General features: G+C 44.6%; 3 protein-coding genes across 4 annotated transcripts; all 3 read right to left on the reverse strand.

Moving 5' to 3' along the window:
• Window positions 1-24: 24 nt before the first annotated feature.
• On the reverse strand, window positions 25-5,946 carry LOC9650210 (ABC transporter G family member 39). 2 transcript variants are annotated; one of them, XM_024676767.1, is made up of 22 exons: window positions 5,421-5,946; window positions 5,245-5,365; window positions 5,082-5,170; window positions 4,941-5,025; window positions 4,724-4,883; window positions 4,588-4,664; window positions 4,487-4,540; window positions 4,332-4,422; window positions 3,683-4,266; window positions 3,312-3,628; window positions 3,091-3,251; window positions 2,772-3,035; window positions 2,585-2,713; window positions 2,416-2,534; window positions 2,027-2,359; window positions 1,681-1,971; window positions 1,544-1,627; window positions 1,350-1,483; window positions 1,069-1,296; window positions 836-1,007; window positions 517-771; window positions 25-444 (listed from the first exon to the last, which is right to left on the reverse strand). In XM_024676767.1, exons 1-22 carry the CDS (start codon window positions 5,741-5,743, stop codon window positions 175-177), a joined length of 4,341 nt encoding a protein of 1,446 aa, XP_024532535.1. In that variant the 5' UTR covers window positions 5,744-5,946; the 3' UTR covers window positions 25-174. The 2 variants fall into 2 exon arrangements, with proteins under 2 accessions (XP_024532535.1, XP_024532536.1); XM_024676768.1 differs by having other exon boundaries at window positions 3,312-4,266.
• Window positions 5,947-6,776: 830 nt separating this feature from the next.
• On the reverse strand, window positions 6,777-8,956 carry LOC9650347 (elongator complex protein 3). Its single transcript, XM_002972115.2, has 9 exons — window positions 8,495-8,956; window positions 8,372-8,441; window positions 8,145-8,317; window positions 7,917-8,091; window positions 7,700-7,866; window positions 7,419-7,638; window positions 7,255-7,359; window positions 7,028-7,180; window positions 6,777-6,972 (listed from the first exon to the last, which is right to left on the reverse strand). Exons 1-9 carry the CDS (start codon window positions 8,947-8,949, stop codon window positions 6,817-6,819), a joined length of 1,674 nt encoding a protein of 557 aa, XP_002972161.1. The 5' UTR covers window positions 8,950-8,956; the 3' UTR covers window positions 6,777-6,816.
• Window positions 8,957-17,784: 8,828 nt separating this feature from the next.
• Window positions 17,785-19,140, reverse strand: LOC9650349 (ATP-dependent zinc metalloprotease FTSH 5, mitochondrial). Its single transcript, XM_024676786.1, has 4 exons — window positions 19,016-19,140; window positions 18,860-18,944; window positions 18,510-18,790; window positions 17,785-18,446 (listed from the first exon to the last, which is right to left on the reverse strand). The coding sequence occupies exons 1-4, from the start codon at window positions 19,035-19,037 to the stop codon at window positions 18,442-18,444; spliced, it is 393 nt and encodes a 130-aa protein (XP_024532554.1). The 5' UTR covers window positions 19,038-19,140; the 3' UTR covers window positions 17,785-18,441.
• Between the last annotated feature and the right edge of the window lie 3 nt (window positions 19,141-19,143).

A 19,143-nucleotide genomic window follows, 5' to 3' on the forward strand; every position in this document is an offset into this window, starting at 1 on the left:
AATATTCTAAAAGTACACATTCGAAAAAAAAAAACCCCAGCCTTTTGGCTGGTTATATAATACAAAGAAAACTGTACATTCTCTTCATTGTAAAAAATGTTGTGCTAACGTTATGGGGGCAGCACCGAGTTTCTTCGTTCTTTAGAATTTCTTCCACGAAAACCAGTCGATCGATCATCGGTTCTGGAAGTTGAAAACTTTGATGCAGATGGCGAAGCACACCGCGAAGACGACGACGAGGCCGACGTGAACTCCGGCCACGACGCCCAAGAAGTCGTGCCTGAACCCAAAGTTGGACCTCAAGAAGCGCTCCACGGTCGTCTCTTCGCCGTCGGCCCGGAACAACGGCGTGGTGACATCTCCAAGCTGAGACGTGAAGAGGCCGTAGAGAGACCACGCCGGTGGCGAGGCCCAGTAGTACCACCTCCACCACACTGGAATCGCCTGAGAGACACCAAGAAACAAACCAAAGTGTTAAGAAATCGGAAAAGAAATGTGTGGAATTCATGAACTTACGGGTCGAGGGATGATGAAGCCAGAGAACAGGTTCCAGATTGCGTAGAATGCCGAGGATACGATGGCTGCAATCTGGTCGTTGGGTGTCAGCGCCACCGTCACCATGCCGTAGAGCGTGAAGTAGAGGAACGTCATGTACAAGAAGAAGATGAACCACAGGAACTTGGCTGCTGTCCATTCCAGCTGCATCGTCGCGTACACAATGAGTCCATACGTGAAGGCTTGCACGAACACGTAGGGAATCTCGATCAGGACCTGGACGCACGGAGTTTTCCTTGATGAGTCAAACGAAATCTGAAGAGTCGGATGTATGCCTTACCTGAGCAAAAGCATATGGAAGGGGAGAGTACATTCCAGCGGCTCTTTCTCGATAGTAGACCGTTCGCTCGATAGCAACGACTGGCTGTACTCCTGATGCATTGCTGACCCCAAGGAAGAGCACAGCAGCGTATATAGATCCCATCAGATTAAAGAGGTCTTGTTCTCTTGATCTGCTCACGAGAGAAAGGCAGGAGTCAGAACCAACGCTCGATTGAACTACACAGCGTTTACCTTTTGGAGCCGATGTCCCAAAACATTGTGCCAAACATTATCGCGACAACCAAGGTGAAGAACATGCGAACCAGAACGTAGTATGGATTTTTCCAGTATGACTGATGTTGTTTCCACAAGCATCCCATGACCTGTCCGAGGAACGACAGAGGGTATTGCGTTGGAAACCATATGTCTTCCGTGCCGGGAACCGGAGTGCTCAGCTGAGTAATAATAGCTTCATTGTGCCTAGACACACCAGTGGTTTAGCCAAGAAAGAGATAATGGTCAAGTGTGCTTACTGGTAGACTGAAGAAGTTTTATAGATGTCCGCAAAATCTACTCCCAGACGATTCTCCACGTCTGCAGCGGTAACCTCTAACATCCATGTAGCTGGATTGTATCCTTCTCTTATGTTAGGAACACCGCTAATACCCTGGGGAAATTAATCCACATAAATCATCTCAAGTCTGCAAGAACAAAGCAAGAGACTTACCTGGAAGTATTCAACAAGTTTGTGCGAGTTCTTTCCCAAGGAACCTGCGTAGATAACGCGCCCTCCGCGTTTCATCAACAGAAGCTGGAGAAAGCAGGCAGGTTTTCAAGAGAGTTTGCAAGGTAATAATCGCGTACCTCATCGAAGGCCTCAAAAATGTCAATGCTAGGCTGATGAATGGTGCAGACGACAGTGCGACCGGTGTCGACAGTGTTCCGGACCGTTCTCATGACAATTGCTGCCGCTCGTGCATCCAGTCCGGAAGTTGGCTCGTCCATGAAAATGATTGAAGGATTTGCAACGAGCTCCACGGCAATTGTCAGTCGTTTCCGCTGCTCGGTCGAAAGTCCATCAACTCCAGGGAGACCAACCAACGCATCCCGGAGAGGGTTAAGCTCTACAAGCTCCATAACTTCTTCCACAAACATCTGTTCCAAAACTCACCTTAGCAAATTTGACTACGAAAAACATCTCTCTCCTTACCTTTTTCGTCCCCTTATCAATGTCATCCGATAGTCGGAGCCAAGCAGAATAAACCAGTGACTCGTACACTGTAACGTTGGGTGAATGAATGTCAGTTTGTTCGCAATAACCCGAAATCCTAGCAAAAGTAGCCTGGTTTTTGGGATAGCCGGAGATGCGAATGTCGCCTTCAATGTAGCCACCAGTTTTACGCCCGGCTAAAACATCCATGAGAGTTGTCTTTCCAGCACCGCTTACACCGACAAGAGCCGTGAGAACTCCAGGCCTGAAGCTACTGCTTACGTCGTGCAGCAACTGTAATCTATTTTCTGTCACGCCTTGTTGCTTCATTTCCTGTTACAAGTGCATTAGAACTCAATATCCTACAAAGGAAATGCGTAAAAGCATACCGCGGGCATGTCAACGTAGTAGTTAACATGATTGAATGACATTGCTAAAGGTTGAAACGGGAGTATCATTCCCCTTTTAGAATCGGCACCCATTCGACCAGACGTAAGCTCCAGATCTCCTGGCATTCGATGTTAGACCATATAATGAAATTTGTGATGGCGCCATTACCTGCATTAGAAGATCTGCCCGATCGCTTTGATTTTGCACGCACTGATCTTTCTGAGACTTCGCCGGTGCGGTTCACGTTTTGCTCTTCTAGTATTTCCTCAGACACTACGGCCTGCGGGTTTCCAGGAGCTGTTTAAATAGAAAAAATGAGTACCTACATGGAGAAAAGAAATAGATTTCTACGTACCGCTGAAGTAAGCGAGTGCCAAAGTGAAAAAAACGTTGAAGAAAATGGCATAAGCCAACTGAGCACCAGTTCCAAGCCAATACCAGTTTTTATTGGGGAACAGGCCTCGAGACTCTAGAACTTGGTTGCCAACGGTGGTGGTCTGATTGGCATTTTCGAGAATCTGCCATCTTGATGCACTGAACTCGTTCACGGCAAGCGCATTCTGTGCGTACATCATGGGCGACGACCAATATCCCCAAATCCACCAAGGTTCAATGTCCTCTGGAAATTAAAGACCATTATAAGTTGTGCTACCTGAGTATAGTCAATGGATTACCTCTAGAAAGAAGAAAACCACCGAGGACAAGAACTATCAGCAGCGCGAAAGAGCCGAAGGTGTTCGCTACAACCATAGTCCGAGAAAGTGAAGCAATGAATCGGAAAAGACCTCCCGACATTTGATGAATTAAGAACATGAGGAGGAACTGCTGGAAGAACCTGAAACGCTCAAACATAAAATATGAACACTATTTCTCACTTGACATCAATGTAACAAACCTGGCGGCACTAGGAGCAAATCCAACCACGTAGTACGTCATGCACACCCAAAGTGCTGATTCGAGCAGGGACACTGGAATTCGAGTGATCAAGGTAGGAAGAGAAAATGCCCACGCAGGAAATAGCATCTGGTCCCGCTGCTTGTAAAATACTGGAAGGCGCGCAATGGTCATCGCCAACTCCGCAAATCCATTAAACATGACGATGATCAGGCCGAAGAACAAGGCTCCCATGTAGAGACCGCCATCGCCAACAGTTCTGTGATGCATTTCGGTCCGGAGAAACACAGTCATCGTGATAAAGGCCAGAAGAATCAGCTGCATTGGAAATTTTAGTATCAGATATATGGATTTTAGTCTTCGATAACATACCTGAGAACCTTTGAACACGTAGACGAATGAGTTCCTCTTCATCAAAAGTATCTCCCGCGCCAAGAGAGCCTTGAAAAGCTCCCAGTTACTAAGAGCGTACTTCTGAGTGACAAGAGCTGCCGGATGGCTTTTACTCTTGTCAAAAGGCCGCGCCAATTCTTCAGCAATGTTCTGACCGACATGGAACTTTTGAAAGGCATCCGCGAACTCCTGGACAGGTATAAATCTGTATGGCATCCTCTTGTCAGCCCAATACTGTTCCTGGTCTTTCCTTGACGTAACTTCTTGCAAAAAGTCCGCGACGCCTTTCCTCGGAGGACATTTAAATCCCTTCGTCTCGAAGAAATCCAACACGAGTTCCCGGGGCCCCTGATATACAATCTGCCCCTCCGATAGAAGAATCAAGTCGTCGAAAAGCTCAAACGTCTCGGGCGCAGGCTGGAGCAAGGAGATGACCATGGTAGCATCGAGCACATGGACAAACTGCCTTAAGCTCTTCACTATCTGAAATGTGGTCGAGCTGTCAAGACCGGTTGAAATCTCGTCCATGAAAAGAGACTTTGCAGGCCCAACGAGCATCTCTCCTGCAAATTAAACATTTGTCATAAACAAATCGTGACCAAAAAGCTTCCAGGCTTGCAAGTCTTACCTGTAGTGACACGCTTCTTTTGTCCTCCAGAAATACCCCTGCGCATGGCGTCTCCGACAAGTATATCAGAACAAACGTCCAAACCCAAAATCTGGAAGCGAAAAAATGCATGAGAACCGCAAATCCTCTTTGATCACGATCCAAAACACGCTTACCTTCAGCACATAGTCCGTTACAATGGAGGTCTCCTGACCCTCTATAGCCGACGCCTGTAAGAAACTCGTAAGAACGCTGCCAACCAAAAAGTGCTTCTTGCCTTCATGAACGCATCAACATCAGGATCCGGTTTGATCTTGGCATTTTTCTCCCGTCTTGAAAGCTCCGTTATCATCTCTGACACAAGTTATAAGAAAGTCAATTCCACTTGCACGCCAACCCAGGACGTTGCTTACCATATCTGCTTCCCACGCCTTGACACCTAGAAGCAAAATCAAACGTCTCCCTCACTGTCAACTCCCCGCTATGCAAGTCGTGTTGGCTTATGTAAGCAGAAGTCCTTTGAGGCACAAATTCAGTCAATGTGTGGCCATTGTAGGTGACTCTCCCAGAAACCTGTAAAGTAAAATCTAAGATGAGAACCATCTCCTAAAAGCTGGAGGACTTCCTTGCCTTAAGGCTTTGGTCCAACTTTCCAGAAAGCGCCAGAAGCAGCGTAGTTTTCCCTGCGTTAGGAGGGCCTAGCAGAAGTGTCATCCTGTAGAGAAGTATGAGCACAAGATTTTTCGCCGAAAGCTGCAGCAATTTCGTTACCTGGAAGGCTTCACGATACCACTAACGTTGCGCAAAATCGTGAGGACGTGTTTCTTAGAAGGGAGCAAGTGTAGCTTTCCCAAGATTTGCTGGAAAAACAAATCACAACAAAAAAGTAAGAGCCAGAGAGCGATGAAAAGATTTTTTCGTTAATAGTACGAACCTCGGACATGTTGATGACAAAGTTAAGCAGCGTCGGTAGAGCTCGCTTGCCGACACGTACATCAGCTTCGATTTGAAGTCCTTCGTACCTCACCTCGATTTTGGGAAGGTCTATCCCGACTCTGAGACAATTGTTCCAAGAGTGAGAAGAAACTCGAGTCAAAACATTTCTACTACCTGTCGATCCTTTCCCGGAGCTTGCGGATGAACATCTCGTTCTCCGTGTCCGTTGTTGCCAAGAGCTTCTCCACAAGATTCCTCCTCTCCGTGAGGCCCAAGGACTTGACATCAATGTGCTCGTGGCGAGTGCTCCCATGCTCGCCCACATTCTTGATTATGGCCGTCCGGAGGCGATCGTATGTGGGAAGCTTCTCCAGCGCGGCCCATTTCAGCGCCTCCTCATCATCCACCTCCCTGACCGAGCTGCGCGAGAAGACATTTTCCGTCCACGATCGCGAGCTCGCCGCTCTCATCAGCTCCACGTCGGTCGGAGCCGCCATCGCTCCCCCCTTTTCCCCTCTTTCGCGATGATCCAATGAGGCAATATCTGGAATTCAGGGGCGAGGCGACCTACAAAATTCCACCCCCGATTCGACGAGCTACCACTAGAAGTCGACTCGATCGAGATCCAGATCACAGATCCTGGCGCTACATCCCTGGATCGATCGAGCCGGAAGAAATGAGGAGAACGGAAAATAGTTTGGGAGCTAGGGGTTTATATATTTGAAGCATAACTTGGACACTTGGCCTCTTTGGACCATGACCCCAAAACTTCTACACACAAAGCCCATGCTACTTCATGGAAGCTTCACATTTCGACGCTTCTAATGATCCAAGGGCTGGGATTTGATCCGACGGTCCAGACGCTTGACTAGAAAGCACACGTGATGCTGTAGACCCTCTCCTATGGAGAGTCCTCGCCATTAGAAAAAAAAACTGTTCTAAGTAGGAGTGCTCTTCTCGACGCCGCCGCACACGCTTTGGCGTGGATGCAAAGTTTTTGCGCGAAATTTCGAAATAGAAGCGTTGACCGGGGTGAATATGCCGCGTACACCAGTTGTTTCAGCGATGGTGTATTGACCTGGAAGATTGACACCACCAATAAGATTGGAAAAACGAATGGTGGTTGTTTCCTTGAATTTGACCGAAATCGTTCGGCTATTCAATGTGACCTGATCAAAGGTGTTTAGAAAGTTGCTAATTGTAGTAGCTTTTGATTACTAGAGAAATCTTGGAGTTATTTTATTCAATATAATAAAGGGATTCAATCTCACAGATAACTAGTTTGCAATAATTGGAGTCAACTTTGATTTGCGATCTTTGAGCAGCATTCAAGATAGTTTTGCTCGGTGGAAGGAGGTCCCGTGCTAATGTAAAACACCATCTAGGATTACTAGCAGTTTTTGAAGTACAACTTGTTGTAGAGTTTGATCTCATTACTAGCAGCTTTTAAATACAATATGTGCTGTCATAAGATCTCACTGATTTTATTCGTCTTCGCTATATGCTAAATATTCGCGTTTGCAATCAAAACGATTTCAAAGAAAGCGATTGAGATTCTCATCTTGTAACCTTACAATCTTTTCGTCATGTAGGGACCTTCTAGCTCATAGCCTAGTTTCCTGTAGTAGTGTCTAGTTCCCACTCCGGATATCACTGCCAGTTTCACGGATCGATGCTCCTTGCGAGCTATCCTCTCGGCTTCTTCCATCAAAAGAGTTCCATAACCCTGTACAATTTGGAAGTAGCTTGAGACAATAGGATAAAGATGAAAACAAATAGACCTGGTGTTGTAGCTTGTCGGCGTCACGGCCGTGAACAGGCACCGCAGTTCCATAAACGTGCAGCTCGCGAACTATCGAACATCGTCCCAGCAGCTCGGGGCATGTAGCGTTGGGACCGCATTTTCTCAGGCGCAGTAAACCCACCAGTATATCCTAGATGGTCACTCTCAAGCAAGATAAGCATGATATGCATGAGAAAGACTTTGAGAAAGCTTTAGGCAAAATACCTGTCTAGTGTCTTCATAGGCCAGAAACGTCTCCCAGCCTTTGTTAGCACAGTAGTCACGCCTTACTAGCTCTACTTCTTCAGGCTTGATTTGATTGTGTATATCCTGCAAAAGAATCAGAATTATTGTTTGAATGTTACTTACTCGTGAGCATGTGAGCAAACCTGAATCCCAGCTTCTCTTGTCCTGACATCTCTACATTTCAAGCCCAAGTCCTCCATCCTCATCAACGCCAGCTCTCGCAGGTTTCCCTTCTCGACGCCCGACGTTACAAGAGGCATGGGGATGTCACGTTGTATGCGATAGACCCGAGTCCAGGGAGGTACCAGAGACAACACTCGGGCAACCAGATTGACGAGTTGTTCAGGTGGATAGTTCTTGTACCTGTAGCAATCAGGATGCACATCAGTTTTGTCTCGGAGAAAAGACCAGCAAATACACTAACCTTCCAGTCTTCCATAGCTCGTACAAACCTGTCCCTCGAATAACCAGCGTTGGATAGATTTTGAGGCCGTCCGCTCGAAAGGAAGGATTTTCAAAAAACTCGCGGAAGCTTTCCATGTCCCGTTCCATATCGACGTTTGGAAGGTTAGGCATCATATGAGCAACCACCTGAAATACATAATCAGCGAAAGAAGTTCGTGTAGGAAATGCCATCGGACCTTAAAGCCAGCGTCCTTGGCAAGGCAAAAGCAGTCAGCAACAGCACCAACCGTATGGCCCCGGTTAGTATCTCGAGCGACATCTTCGTACGTGCTCTGCACCCCAATCTCAAGCCGCGTACAGCCATAAGACAACATCTGGCGCAAGTGAGGAGACAGACAGTAGTCGGGACGCCTGCAACAGCGAGAAAAACGACCAGGTGTGGAAAAAAACACCGCAAGCCTTACGTCTCAATGGTCAGTCCAATGCACTTGATGGCAGCATGCTCTGAGTATCTCACGGCTTCCTCCACATCTCGAGAGGTGTGACCAGACAGAGCGTCATGGAGATTTCGGATAAAATAGTCGCGGTAGTCTGCTGGCAAAGACATGAAAGTACCTCCCATAAGGATATATTCAACCTGTGGCGATGACTTTGCTCAGTGACAGAGAAGAAAATTCATAAACTTGATCACCTTATCCACGCTATGGCCCAGACGCCTGAGTTGATCCACTCGACCTCGAGCCTGTATATAAGGATTGTACCTGATTTTTTTTTTGCTAGCAAAAAAAGAAATGAAAAAGACTATAGAATTTACCTTGCTCGAATTGCTCGCATGCTCGTTGGTTCATACCCAGTGTAGGACTGTGTGCTATATTCGAAGTCCGAATCTGGGCCTCCCGGGCAGTAGACACAGATATTCCCAGTCGTGGCGATGTGTGGGCACCGATGAGGCTTGGACATGACCGCAACCACGGCAATCCCAGAGGCAGTGCGCACAGGCTTGGCCTTGAGCCTGGGCAGGACGAGATCGCGCTCATTCTCTGGCAACGCCGCGATCATCTCCACGAGCTTTGGCGCTCGGGCAAGGCCGTAGCGGCGGCAAGCAGCGGATTTGAGCGCATTGAGATCGACGTCCTCACCGTTGCGGCATCCTTCCACCATAGCCCCTACAATCTCCGCAATTGCGCGTACCCTGGCCTCGTCCTCGCTCAGCCGCTGCTGGACGACGCCTCCCCGTCCCGGTGTCGATTTCCTGCGCTCCACTGCCATTTGCCGCTAAAACCCTAACCCAAGAACCCTAAAAAAAAAGTTGAAATATATTTTTGAGAAAAAGAAAACTATAGTTTGTGCTAATCACACTCTCTCTAAAATTTTAAAAAAAATTCAAATAACTAAATAAACTTTTTCATTTAATTAGGTTATTTGAATATAGTTTTTTTTTTTAAATTCCATTCGTAGTTATGTTTTACATTAATGTGTTAGTAATGTTTTAGATTGGATTTATAAACTCCATTTAGAGATTTTGTTTCCTGTGATTAATGGAAGCCCAAATTGCTTTTACATGAGTCATTCCATCAAAAGGCGTGTACTTGTAGATCACGAAGTTGCCATCGTCCTGAAGGGAGCTTGCTGTAGCATCGTCAGCAATTTCTGACTCCCATGCTGGATTTGCATTCTCTCGCTTGTACACAGCTAAGACACCATTCTTGTGAAGGACGGCATAACAATTGCTGCCTTTGCCCCAAGAATCACTTGCCCATCTAGCCACATTCTGGCTATCATAGAGGACAAGGTTGCAATCGCTCTGCATGACCAGCGTGTACCATGCATTTGCTGACCTGAGATAGTGATTGGTGTATATGTACGTCCCATCCTCGTACTTGTCCGTATAATCAACCTTGCTGAACAGGGTATTGAATTTGGGATCGCAGTCCCCTTGCACATTAGGTCCGGCAAGTTCAGGTGCAAGCGCTCCTGGCTGTGCAGCAGCACGGTCACCAGTACTGGTATCACCAGATTCCTGACACCGAATCTGCAAGATGTGTTCGGTACCTACAATGCTAGCAAATCCACCTCTGATGGCTCGTTCCCACAAGTGTGGCAGGAGATCCACAGCATACTTATTCAGCCGCTCCCATGGTACCAAGTTTAACCACTGTGGGTCAGATGAACACGACGCTTCGTTCAACAACCAAGCCTCAACCCAGACACTTCTTCCCTCGACATTGATAATCTGATCTACAAGTATTTGGCCAGCATAGTAAGCGTCCCGATAAGGAACATTTCGTAAGAAATTCAAGACTTTATTCATGAGCACACTGGCCCCTTGCTGAGTTAGTCTACCAGGTGACCCTGTAGGGTTTATCAACATCCCATGAGAAACAACCAAACACAGGCATAGCATGGATGCCACAAGAAGGAGAGACATGGTTTCTCTATTATGGAAATGCATGCTCACAGAATTTGCTGACAGACTTTCACAACACGAATGCATCATACACTTCCTATCTTGGAAGAGGAGGCGGAGGACAAACATGGATGACAATATTTTGCTTTGCTGCAATGCTGTGGCAAAAATGGTCGTCATAACATATTCATAGTAAAGTGCATGTGCCTTTGCCACGTGACGTTCATTGCCTTTTAGCTCTGAATCGAGGTGTCGAGGTGTTTACCTTGTCCATGAGCCCCACAGAGTCGACCAGTGGGATAGGGACAAAGAACAGCCTGAACACCTTTGGCAGTGGTTTTCCAACAAACACAAACATTACAAAACAAAAGCATATGTATTATATAGTAATATACATACTATTTCTTGGGTTTCCTTTTCTTTTTCTATCCAACAGTACCCTTGGCAATTTTGTGTATATCATGGTTTTGTGAGGGCCAAGTGTACAGTTATGATGCTGTATACTAATATTAGTGTAGTGGGATTTTGGTAGCCGTTGGATTAGTTTCAATCTGGACCACTCGCTCCTATATATAAACTAGGGTTTTTGGGCTAATTAATATGCATATTTCTGTATTCCCTTTTTATATTCCATGCACTCACATTGGTGGAGTTGAGGGGCACCTTTGATTGTCCCTGAGGAGTGCTTGGATTTGGGATTTTGGTTTAGATCTAACTTTTGCATTGTTTAAATCTAGCTTTTTCCATTTCCTTTCTTTTGTTCTTTCTTTTTAGGGTTTTGGTTTAGATCTAGCTTTTTGCGTTGTTTAGATCTACCATTTCCTTTTAGCTTTTTGTCATTTCTCTTCTTTTGCTCTTTCTTTTTCGTTCATCTTCATAGCAGATTAGCAATCTCCTCCTTTAACTCTAAAGTAGCAATTGGTACAATTGCTTGATGTTATGCGCTTGCAATTGAACAACCAAACTCAGTTGATGGCGGCATTTACGGCACGTGGTACAACTCCTCTTGCTCTTGGTGCCAATCCTCGCATTCGGCCGAAGTTCTTTCGCGGGAATCCTGGGGATGATGTGTACCATTAGTTCGATCACTTCACAGTGATTGCCACATATCATTCTTGGGATGATGCTTGATGGTTGCGTGAGTTTCCCACGTGTCTCCAAGGGACGGCGTTACAGTGGTACAATGGTTTGAGCGCAGCCACTCGTGGGGATTGGAGTGTTCTCCCGGACATTTTCAAACGCGCCTTCAGACATGCCGATGATTGTGATGATGCTTTCCAGCAATTGCATCGTCTTTGCCAAGGGCCATCTGAGTCGGTGATGTAATTTGGCGTTCGTTTCTGAAGTCTTTTGCTTCGTGCGGAGCCAAATATGTTGGAGCGAATCAAGCTAGGAATGTTGTGGCCAGCACTTCGTCAAGATCTTGTCGGCCTTGTGCATGCACTTGCTCCTGCCACCCTTGACGATGCTCTTCGCTTGGCACAACGTTATGAGACATCGCCTCTTCCACTTCTCGCTGCAAGTCCTTCCGCTCCACTTCCTATGTGTGATGGTCCTGTTTCAATGGAGGTTGATGCTGTTGCTGCTCGAGTCCAAGGACAAGCGCGAGGACGTGGTCGTGGCCGTGATGCTCGCTGTTGGGCGTGTGATGAAGTTGGTTATACTTATCGGCGTTGCCGTCGTTTTCCGGATTGGCAACCTCCATTTCCTGGGTGGAGACCTTGGCATCAACAACGTCCTGTGGGTGCTGCTATAGTGGAAGGTCTGGACACCGAGATGCATTCGGGAAACGAGGAGTCGTGCGAGTAACGGAGGGACCTTGCTCGAATAAATCAGTGACCCCTCCATTTTTCTTTCGGGAGTATCATCAAGGGGTTCACTCGGCACCAGTTCATCCAGTGTTTACTTTCCAAGCTCGTTTTTATAACAAGAGGTCTCCTATTATTCTCTCCGTGTTGGTTGATACAGATTCGAGTTTATCTTCTATTGCTCGACCTATTGCCACACGTTGTCGTCTACACTTGCGTCGTGCGGCGGAACCAATTTTCATTCTTTATGGCAACGGCCGTACACATGCATGTGCACGGGATGAGGTGGACTTGGTTGTGCGTGTGGGCGATCTCGAGCTTGAGTTGCAGTTAAACGAAGTGACGATCCCAGATGTGTATCCTCTTCCTCACATTGTTGATCTCTTGGATCGTCTGGGGCGAAGTCGTTGGTTCACCAAGCTAGATCTTGCTTCTGGGTATTAGCAAGTACCGATGGCCGACGAAGATATTCCTAAGATTGCTTTTCGTACACCATTTGGTTTGTACAAGTTCTTGGTGATGCCGTTTGGTTTGAACAATGCTCCAGTAACTTTCTAGCGGATGATGGACAAGGTCCTTTGCGATATGCCGGAGGTGACTGCTGACTTCATTGATGATGTCTTGATCCACTCGGAGGGGACGTGGGAGGAGCACGTTCATGATGTTTGTAAAGTGTTGGATCGACTACGCGACGTTGGTTTAAAGCTGAAGCGGTCAAAGTGCGTGTTTGGGTCCAAAGACACAACTTATCTTGGGTACCGTATTTCTCGTGAGGGTTTGCAAGTTGATCCTGACAAACTTGTGGCTGTTCTAAAGTTCCCTACTCCGAAGTGTGTGAATGATGTGCAACGTTTTTTGGGTAAGGTGCAGTATCTCGGTCGTTTTGTGGATCATCTTTCCGATCGCACTACACCATTGCGAGCGTTGCTGAAGTCATCAACGTCATCTTTCATCTGGTCTCCGGATTGTGAGCGGGCATTTGTGGATCTCAAAGAGCTATTGACGACTCCTTCGATTTTGGCATATTCTAACTACACTCGACCTTTTATTTTGCGCGTGGATGCTTCTGACATTGGTCTTGGAGGTGTGTTGATGCAAGAGAGCTCGAGTGTGCCTAGTCAGCGCCATCTCATTGCATACATAAGCTATACATTACAACCAACGGAGATGAACTACTCCACGATGGAGAAGGAGTGTTTAGCAGCAGTCTGGGGTTTCGAGAAACTTCATGCATATCTACATGGTTCTCAGACGTTACTTGAAGGTGACCATGCTGCTGTTACTTCATTATTGAAGCGGAAGAACCTGGTTGGTCATACGGTTCGATGGGCTTTGAAACTTTAAATATATGATTTCGATGTTGTTCATCGCCCAGGGAGTTCTATGGCTGATGCTGATGCCCTTTCTCGAGCTCGTCTTCCTTCTCCACTCACTTCTCATGTTTCTAATGAACCTGTTGTTCCAGCATCTATGGATTTTCTAGATGAGGATTCTGTGCCATCGGTGGTTGCTGTCCTTGACGTTCAGTGTCCACAGGGCGCAGAGCAAGATCTACCTTCTCTTGATGAGGTTCGCGAGGCTCAAAAGATTGAGCCGTGGATTCGAAGGCTTCGAGATGGGTTTGAGAATCTTGCATCACTTGCTAATGACTTGCTTTTCCGGCATTTACATTCTCAATATCATCTTGAAGATGGCCTTCTTTATTTTGTGGGGACGGATCCTGATGATCATTTACGGCTGGTGGTGCCTCGGTGTTTATTCCGCGGTTTCTCCATGCCTACCATGATCCTCCTGTTCTAGGTGGGCATATGGGACACCGTCGTGTCACCGAGAAGCTGCATAGGTCTTTCTATTGGCCGAAGATGCGACGTGATATTATCCGGTATGTGCGTAGCTGCGTTTGGTGCCAAGCTCGTAATACTCCCCCTCGTGCTGCAGAAGGACGGTTGGAGTCAATTGCGGTTTCCCGTCCGTTTGAGTTAGTGGCATTTGATCTTATGGGACCTTTTCCACAGTTGACTGCTGGCAATGAGTATATTATTATTGCTTCTGACTATTTGACTCGTTGGGTGGAAGTTGGTGCTCTTGCTAGCGCCTCTGCAACTGCTGTTGGATATTTCCTCCTCAATCGAGTGGTGTTCCAGCATTCTTGTCCAGAGTGGATTCTTTCGGATAATGGTCCCGCATTTATGGCTGAGGCATTTCATGTTTTGACGTCTCGATTGGGGATATGCCATACTTTCACGAGTGCTTATCATCCACAATCAGACGGTCTGGTGGAACGACTTGTTCGGACATTCAAAGGGATGATTGCGAAGTATGTGAACTTTCAGCATTCGGATTGGGATGGTTATTTGCCATTTCTTCGGTATGCCTATGTCACAGGGGTGTAGAGTTCTGTTGATGCTTCACCATATAAACTTCTATATGGTCATGATCCAATATTACCAACGGAGCTGGGTTTACCTTCGCGATTGCCATAAGCTCCTGATGCTAGGTCATGGGATTAATATTTGACGAGCATTCTTCCACTTGTCCGAGCAGAGTTTGCCAAACACTTAGGCTGCGTACAAGTGGGATAACAAAGGCGCTACAACTCCCATCATCATCCACATGCAGAGTACAAAGTGGATGATTTGGTGTTAGTCCGTTTTCCCCATCTTACGGTACGTGGTTTATCTAAAGGGCTCCTTGCGCAATGGAAAGGACCATATCGGGTATTGCAACAAGTTGGACCACAAGTTTATGAGGTTCGGCATAACATCCAGCAGGCCGATCCTCCAGAGATTGTGCATGTGCAGCAGTTAAAACGCTTCATACAAAGGGATCAGGAGCAATTAATGCCGTCTACAGATCCGCCGATGCCTCCTCTTGACGTTCCTCCAGATCCTGGCCCATCTACAAGAGAACCCTAATAGCCTTCCATTATTCTGAGAGGAGGGGATGATGTGAGGGCTAAGTGTACGGTTACGATGCCGTATACTAATATTAGCATAGTGGGATTTTGGTAGCCGTCAGATTGGTTTCAATTTGGACCACTCGCTTCTGTATATAAGCTAGGGTTTTTGGGCTAATTAATATGCACATTTCTGTATTCCTTTTCCATATTCCAAGCACTCACAGTTTCAAATTGGGGGGATTTCAAAAAATAAATTAATGTAGAAAATATAACATATTAATATGTTAATTTTATTATTTAATTTAAGATTAAATTAATTAATTTGAGCCAATTTATGACCCATGTAATGAACTTGGCCACAATTCATGTACTTGTAGACAATCCATATGATTATGTTGAATTTATCATGTTTTATTAATTAATAAGTTGATTTAATTATTTAATTTACCTCAAATTAAATAATTTTCTCTAATTAATTAATTTTGCCTCAGTTTTAAAAAATTAAAAATATAATAGCATTTTGATCCACATTTTCTTCTATATAACCTAGGGTTTTGGACTAATATAAATATACATATTATACATAGGAGATGAAGGGCAATGTTAAGAGTAATTGGATTTATTTTATTTTTTTATTTAACTTTTGCATTGTTTAGATTTGTTTTGTTCTTGTAAATGTTCCATTTCTTTTTTATTGCTCTCTTTCATCAAAAGGTTCATTTAATACCTATTTAACCACTTTCTAAGTTTCTTTTATAATAAAAGGTCTATCCTTTTTTGTATTTCCTTATACGAATTTAAACTTATCTTTCATTGCTCTGTCTGTTACTATATCTTATTGTCTACATTTACATCATATGGTAAAGCTAGTTTTCACTCTCTATAACAACAACCATATGCATATGTATAGCATAAAACAAATTTAGTTGTGTGATCATAAACTTGAGTTTAAATTGTTATAGATAGTGCTAAATCAAAATTTTATTACATGATTTTTTCATTTGAATAATACTTTTGCAACTTTCCAGTGGATAATAGATAAGTTTCTCTACAATATGCTAAAAATAACTACTAACATTATTATTGATACTTTGATCCACTCAAAAGGGACATAATAGGAGTATATATGTCTATAATATCCAAAAGGTGTTAAATTAATTGTGTCAAATTGATTTGAAACTAAAGTAGTCTAATTGCTTGTTTGGATCCCAAGATTTATCTTGGGTATTGCATTTCTCACAAAGACATATAAGTTGATCTTGATAGATTTATAATTGTTTTAAAATTTGATAGTTAGAATCAATTATAATTTCCCATTTATTTGTGCTAATAGATCTAGTGCAACCTCTCTATTGCCACACTACAGTTGGGAACTTGAAAATTTAGTTTTGCAATTGTGTGGGAAAATATAATTAAATTATATAGCTACATTACAGAAATTTTCTCCTAGCAAATAGACTAATGACATTAGCTCTCTTGTGTCAAAGCCTTTTCTTTCTATCTACCAATCTCAAGTGGCAATTATAAAAGCCAGCAATTCCATCTCTAAGATAAAGAGGGTAATGAGTTGCACTCCATTGCTTTCAAGAACAATATTAGCAAAAATCATTACATGTCTAGGGTGGAAGCTATGGAGTACATGTTGAGCTATGCCCAAGTAGAAAAAGAGAATGCATGACATTAAGGATGCAAAAGTAGATCCTATGAAGTTTTTGAAACTTTAAATTTGTTTAAATAGAGAACAAAAGAATTCACCTATCTATACAAAATAGAAGCACTTACAAAGAATATAAACAATTGGAGTTTATGTAAATGCTGCATGGAGGCATTTGCATAGAAGCTACATATGACTGTCAATATACTCAAATATGGATCAAACTCCCAATTTTATGTATTTTTGCTCTCAACTAATGTGAATAAACAACCTTACTCCTCAATAGTGTGGCTTGTTCACCTTTGTATAAAAAAGGGGTGTATTTCTATATTTAGAGCCTACTTATCATTTCTAAAAATACCTAAAACACATTTCTTTATTAAGTAGTATATCTATATATTTGTTCTACAAATAAAATTGAGATATAAAATGAAAACTCAATCTAATGAGTGGTGCTCATAATGTTAATTCATGCTTATAAACAAAATAAATTACCCCATTAAAATTACCTTTTTGTCTTCTTCTTTTTAGTATTGTAGTGATTACCACTATATGCTATGCATGCTTGTCTAGTCATTTACAAATTTGATGATGTGTGTAGCAGCCAGAAGTAAAAGCCACAATCATATAGTCAACTTGCAAGAATTTATAAATGAAAAATACTTTTAAAACTATAGGGAAAATGTAATGCATGTGGTTTTGACCCTTTATCCTATGGTGATTTACCATAGGATAACACCAAAAAGTGGAAGCTAAACCTTCTTTATGCCATATGACACATGCCAGACGCAGAACAAGGACAAACACACAAATGGGAGTTTCAGGTTGGTTAGCCATGCTTGACTTACCCACTATCCCTAATATACATTTGGAACCCCCCCCCATAGCCCAGCCACCCATCCCCCCCTAAGGAACACACGTTTTGGGCTTTCACCTTAAGCCTCCCTCAGTATCAGGAGTTAGTATTTGAGACAGGCTTGAAACTTATTAAATATGAAATGGCATTAAATTGTGAATTTGGACACGGGATGAGTTTATGTGTTGTGGGTGCTTTACATAACCCACAACACATTTAATAAAAAAAATAATTATGAAAAAGAAAGATTCATAAAAGTTGCAATGGAAGAACACTACAACCCATATAACAAGAGACTAAACTTATACGTTTATGTAACAAGAACGTTAATGTGACCTCTAGGTAGGTGTTCAAATAGCTAAAGCATCTTCTTTCACTATAAAACTTGTGCCAGAAAACCTGTTGCTATCTATACAAGAAAAATCAAAGTTCAAGAGAAGAGAAGAAAAATAAGAGATAAAAAAAAGAGAAAAAAGAAAAAAAGAAAAGCAAGGTGTTTATACATAAATGGATGTTCTCTAACTGGATGTCTGGATTTGGAACCACCACATGCCGATCGAACTGACCAGGACGGATAAGCGCCTTGTCGAGAGATTCGGGAAGTTCGTAGCCGCGATCACTATGATGCCTTCGTTTTGCTTGAAACCGTTCAGCTCCACCAGCATGTACTGTTGGTCCTTGGGATTTCAGCTCCCACCTATTGCATCAATTTCGTCCATGAAGATTATGCATGGCGAGTGCTTGCGAATAAGTCCCGCACTCGCCGAGCACCACATCCGACGAACACTTCCTCGAACTCGCTCCCGCTGCAATAGAAAAACGGTACCCCTGCTTCACCAGCAGTTGCCCGAGCCAGCATCGTCTTTCCAGTCGCTGCATTGCAAGCCATGCTCTACGATGCTTACCTTTGCTGAGGCCCTTGTCCTTGACAATGGCCCCAACGCCAGAGAGAAGGAGAAAGCCCAGAGCCAAGGTTCGAACAGTCCGCCACACTTGAACTCTAAAACCTCCTTCGGACGTGACCATGTGGATTGGCGCACTGGGAGAGCCCAAAATTCCGTCTTTCGTGGCTGCTCCTACTGCCTGCCGAAGACATGATCGGTCGCGCCTCAGCTTGAAAACTTCCTAGCGATGCAGTTACTCTTACACAGTTTAAAAAAAAAAAAGAGGATCAGATCCGATAAAGAAAGAGTTACAGCGTTTACCTCTTTGCAGCGTTTTCAACAAGGCACTGTCATCGAGCCTATCGACCTTGACGAGAGCTTTGAGATACTCGGCCAAAGCACCAGCGCTGTGCTGCGGAAGTGGTCTACTCTCGAACCACCAAATCACTCCCTCGGGATCCACCTTGTTAAGATCTCTTAGAAACTTCACTTGTTTCTCCGAGCATCGGGCCCTCCTTCTCTCTCCAGCTCCTCCAGCCTTCTCGAGAAATTGCTTGTGTAGCTCGACATGCAGCGTCTCTTGAGGCGATTCAACACGATCCCTGCGCCATCCGAAATTCAAGCATCATTAGCAACGGGAAGAGGACGAGGGAAATCGGATAGAAAAATGCCTGCATCCAGCTGCTTCAACACAATCGCGCGTCCCAGCCCATACAAGGATGCCGCCGACACCATCTGCTTGGCGGAGGAGCCTCCCTGTGGTCGAAATCCGCGGGCAATCAGCGCGGGCGCAGCCCTAATGGGAGAGAGGAAAGAGAGCGCCATACCTTCTCCAGCAACTGACGCCATGCCATGCCGCCCGAGCTCCCAAAATCGATCCTTCACGCGCTAGGGCGCCCTGGCAGCCACCGCCTCCGCGAGAAGTCCCCAAACCATCAAGAACACGAGAATACCC

This window comes from Selaginella moellendorffii, unplaced genomic scaffold (genome assembly GCF_000143415.4).
Source record: "Selaginella moellendorffii unplaced genomic scaffold, v1.0 SELMOscaffold_18, whole genome shotgun sequence".
NCBI lineage: Eukaryota > Viridiplantae > Streptophyta > Lycopodiopsida > Selaginellales > Selaginellaceae > Selaginella > Selaginella moellendorffii.